Source organism: Jaculus jaculus, unplaced genomic scaffold (genome assembly GCF_020740685.1).
Source record: "Jaculus jaculus isolate mJacJac1 unplaced genomic scaffold, mJacJac1.mat.Y.cur mat_scaffold_180_1_18734_arrow_ctg1, whole genome shotgun sequence".
Lineage (NCBI taxonomy): Eukaryota > Metazoa > Chordata > Mammalia > Rodentia > Dipodidae > Jaculus > Jaculus jaculus.
In genome coordinates this window covers 1-4806 of record NW_025423437.1, presented here as the reverse complement: position 1 = coordinate 4806, position 4806 = coordinate 1, and the positions used below count along the sequence as shown (strand labels likewise).

At 35.7% G+C, this 4806-nt stretch overlaps 1 protein-coding gene across 1 annotated transcript; it reads right to left on the bottom strand.

Moving 5' to 3' along the window:
- Nucleotides 1-1544: 1544 nt before the first annotated feature.
- On the bottom strand, nucleotides 1545-2459 carry LOC123457262 (gastrula zinc finger protein XlCGF7.1-like; the record flags this gene model as incomplete). The annotated part of the gene is made up of 2 exons (XM_045141222.1): nucleotides 1545-2189; nucleotides 2274-2459. Coding segments are annotated over 2 exons (831 nt in total), but the record flags the coding sequence as incomplete, so codon positions are not given.
- Nucleotides 2460-4806: the final 2347 nt, after the last annotated feature.

Here is a 4806-nt window from a genome sequence, read left to right as displayed (position 1 = left end):
TCTCACATCTTTTACATTAATACTCATTAGGAGTTGAATGTGTTTCCACATTCATTATATTTATATGGTTTTCCAGTGTGAGTTCTGTGATACATAGTATGCTGTGATTTGAAGATGAAAACTTTACCACACTACTATATTCATATGGATTCTCACCTGGGTGTTCTGTAATGTTTAATAGCATTTTATTTAGCAATAAATTCATCATATAGCTTCTCACCTTTATGAATTATCTGATGGTTACAAAGATCTGACTTGGCAAGAAAAGCTCTACCACATTAAGTACACTCATATGTCTTGAAACCTGTGAGTTCTCTAGTGCAGAGTGAGATTTGTCTTGAAGATGAAACTATTACCACACTTAAAACGGTCACGTGAATTATTTCATGGTTCCTAAGGTCTTACTTTACAAACAAAACTCTCCCTCATTCATTACATTGATAAGGGTTTTCACCTATATGAGTTCTCTGATGAATTGTTAGCCATGACTTGGAGATGAAAGCTTTCGCACATTCAGTACATTCAAATGGCTTCTAACCTGTGTGAGTTCTCTGCTGTTCTGTGAGATGTGACTTGGAGATGAAGGCTTTCCCACATTCAGATCATTCACATGGCTTTTCACCTGTGAGTTCTCTGATGCCCAATAAGATGTGACTTCCTGATGAAAGCTTTCCCACAGTCAGTACATTCATATGGCTTCTCACCTGTGTGAGTTCTCTGATGCCTATTAAGATGTGACTTCCTGATGAAAGCTTTCCCACAGTCAGTACATTCATATGGCTTCTCACCTGTGTGAGTTCTCCGATGCCCATTAAGATGTGACTTCCTGATGAAAGCTTTCCCACATTGAGTACATTTATATGGTCTCTCGCCTGTGTGAATTCTCTGATGATTTGTAAGATTTGTCTTGCAGATGAAGCTTTTTTCACATTGAATACATTTATATCGTCTCTCACCTTTGTGAGTCCTCTGATGATTAGTGAGCTGTGACTTGGAGATGAAGGCTTTCCCACATTCAGGACATTCATATGGTTTCTCACCTGTGTGCGTTCTCTGATGCGTAATAAGATATAACTTCCTGATGAAAGCTTTCCCACAGTCAGTACATTCATATGGCTTCTTACCTGTGTGAGTTCTCTGATGCCCATTAAGACGTGACTTGCAGATGAAAGCTTTCCCACATTCAGTACATTTATATGGCTTCTCACCTGTGTGAATTCTCTGATGATTTGTAAGATCTGCCTTGTGGATGAAGCTTTTTTCACATTGAATACATTTATATCGTCTCTCACCTTTCTGAGTCCTCTGATGATTAGTGAGCTGTGACTTGGAGATGAAGGCTCTCCCACATTCAGGACATTCATATGGTTTCTCACCTGTGTGCGTTCTCTGATGCGTAATAAGATGTGACTTCCTGATGAAAGCTTTCCCACAGTCAGTACATTCATATGGCTTCTTACCTGTGTGAGTTCTCTGATGCCCATTAAGACGTGACTTGCAGATGAAAGCTTTCCCACATTCAGTACATTTATATGGCTTCTCACCTGTGTGAATTCTCTGATGATTTGTAAGATTTGTCTTGCGGATGAAGCTTTTTTCACATTGAATACATTTATATGGTCTCTCACCTTTGTGAGTCCTCTGATGATTAGTGAGCTGTGACTTGGAGATGAAGGCTCTCCCACATTCAGGACATTCATATGGTTTCTCACCTGTGTGCGTTCTCTGATGCGTGATAAGATGTGACTTCCTGATGAAAGCTTTCCCACAGTCAGTACATTCATATGGCTTCTCACCTGTGTGAGTTCTCTGATGCGTAGTAAGAACTGACTTATAGAGGAAGCCTTTTCCGCATTCAGTGCATTTATATGGTTTCTCACCTGAGTGAGTTCTATGATGATTATTTAACTGTGACTTGTGGATGAAGCCTTTTCCGAATTCAGTACATTCATATGATTTCTCTTCTGTGTGAGTTATCTGATGATTAGTAAGTTGTGACATGGAGATGAAAGTTTTCCCACATTCAATGCATTCATAAGGGATCTCATATGTCTGATTTCTCTGATGCTTATTAGGATCTGAGTTTGTAATGCAGGCTTTTCCACATGCAGGACATTCATATGGCTTATTAAGATGTGACTTGGACAGGAAAGCTTTCCCACATTTGCTACATTCATATGGCTTATAACCTGTATGAGATTGATAATGCACAGTGAGTTGTGAGTGGGTGAGTTAAGCTTTTCCACACACATTACAGTCATAAGGTTTCTTACCTGCTTGAGTTCCCTGATGATTAGTGACGTGTGACTTAGAGATAAAGGTTGTCCTACATTCATACAGCCTGTCACCTGTGTTTGTTCCTTGATAACAAGTCTGATGTAACTTCTGGTAAACGGTATTCTGGCATTGTTTAAAATCATCAGTCTCTATCCAGTGCATTTTCTGTTGAGTTTTTAATTCTAAGAAATAAAAAGAAACTTAATGTATTCAAAATACTAAAGAAAAATTTGACACACAAGGCTTCCTATTATTTGGGAAAGTATTACAATTTACAAAAAGATGCCACACAATAATTATATTAATACAGCTTTTCATTTGACTTATTTTATATTCCCTATGGAGAGTTTCTTGACATGGGGCATGTCTTACACAACAAAGTGCAAGCTCAGCAAATGCTTTCCTATTTAGCAGAATTAGGGAATTCTAAGCAAGATGACTTCTTTGTTGTTTGGTTTTCTTGCTTCCTCAATAAGATGTGGTCCAATTTTTTTTTGAAGACAGCAATTCTCTTGGATAAAGTTTCTTTAACAATTTAATTTTCAGAGAAATAACCTATTAGGTATGAAGAAAAGTTTTTCTTATTTTCCACTGGTGGTTAGTTGCCTAAGTGTTTACACATCATGTTAGCATGTTGACTGGATGCTTTTCTCTATAGAAATTTGGTTTACTTACAAAGACTAGGGCCAAATTCTACTACAATAACATAAGGTATGATTTTTTGGTTGTAGTCTCTCTACTACCACCTTTCTCCATGGTACATATTCATGATTTTTATTATTATTTTTATATGTTTACATGTGAATATCTGTTTGTGAATTTGGAAATATGTGAACAAATGCTTGCTTTCTGATAATAAGTTAAGCTTGGTTGCCAGTCATTGCCTTTAACTTTGTTTAAAAATGCCTTCTGTTGTAAAATACTGCATAGGCAATAATTATGCCCTATGAGATTTGAGGGATTCTCAGTATTCTGGTTGATTCTGGGAATCTGAACTCATGATTATGCAAAAAGGATATTAACACACTTAGTGAGCTCCCCAGTGGACATGATTGTTTTATTTTTTAATACGAATACCTAATTATAATAGTACATGAACATGTTTTTCAATCATTATTGTTCTGAATGAAGGAGAAAACAAGAAGGAAGATGATGAAACAGAAAAACCTCTGTATGAGAAAGAAGAAAAACAAACCACATTAGGATATAAAAGGAAAATAGCAATGAAAATAAAAATAAAGAGTAAAATATGAATATGAAAAGTGTCACAATATGAGTAAAATGAAAACAAAGATGTTAATGCCGAAAAACAGCTGAAAAATAAGGAGAAAAGAGCAAATTGGAGTAAAGCTATATTCTTTCTACAAGTGGTTGTTGACAGAAGTCATGGTGGTTTAATCTGTAGACTGATATAGTCATTATGTGCTCACTGTTGATGTTGGTGGTATATATGCATTGATGGATGGACCCACAAGTAATATCAATGGCAGGTCTGCACGCAAATAAAATTTTATTGTCATATAAAAAGCCACTAGAAAACCTTGAGATTGACATAACAGGAGGAGTCCTAAATTTATTCCACATACAGGCAAAAAAACAAGGTGTCTCCATTGTCAATCAGACAGTAAAAAACAAGAAACAAGGATTCTTAGTTGGGGATTTAAGTGCCGAAGCAAGAATCAAGTACATGTGGTAAGAGGAAGGATCCACCGAAATAATTGGTCCGGTTTTATAATTTTCAGAGTCATTTTACAACTAAACATGTGACATTATAATAAATGTCTAAAGGCCAAACAAGATAATCAATATAGGCTTAACATTCCCTATACTGTGAACATCAATAAACAATATGGTTGACCAAACTCCAAAATTTCCCTCCTTGGAGTCTCTAATGCAAAACTTGATCAGCAATTCTCCATTTGATCCTGTCAGATCATGTATTTTTTTCTTCTATCCATCTCCCAAACATAAATATTTAATGTGTAAAGACTCCCTGGATTACGAATGTTTTTAGGTTTCAAAAATTTCAAATGATTAATTCTAGCATTAATCTAGTGAGAGTCTTCAGTTACAGAGTGAGTGATAGCCATACTGATCTGAATATCTAGACGTAACAACTGCAAGAAACACATATTTCTAATAACACTAGAGATACCACTCTTGACACAAGAGCTCTTTGTACTGTCTGTTCTGATGTTGTACCTGTGGCTTTAAATTTTATTTTCATCTAGAACATGACAATGGACTATTTCTTACTTTTATTTATATTGTCATTTAAATTTTCCTTCTTCAAGGTCCCAAATGTTTATTTATAAATCCTTGACACTGTTCCTATATTTCAGAAATCTAATGTATTTTTGTCACCTACATTCTAATGCCCATTGCACAGACACATTCTAATTTCTTATCGTGGGATCTCTGATGCTATCTTTTCTCAGTTTCTTCTAAATTTCATAGGCAATAGTAAATATAATTAGGTTAAACACTTTCTTTGTGTCAACACTGTAAGCAAAACCACCATTACAGAAT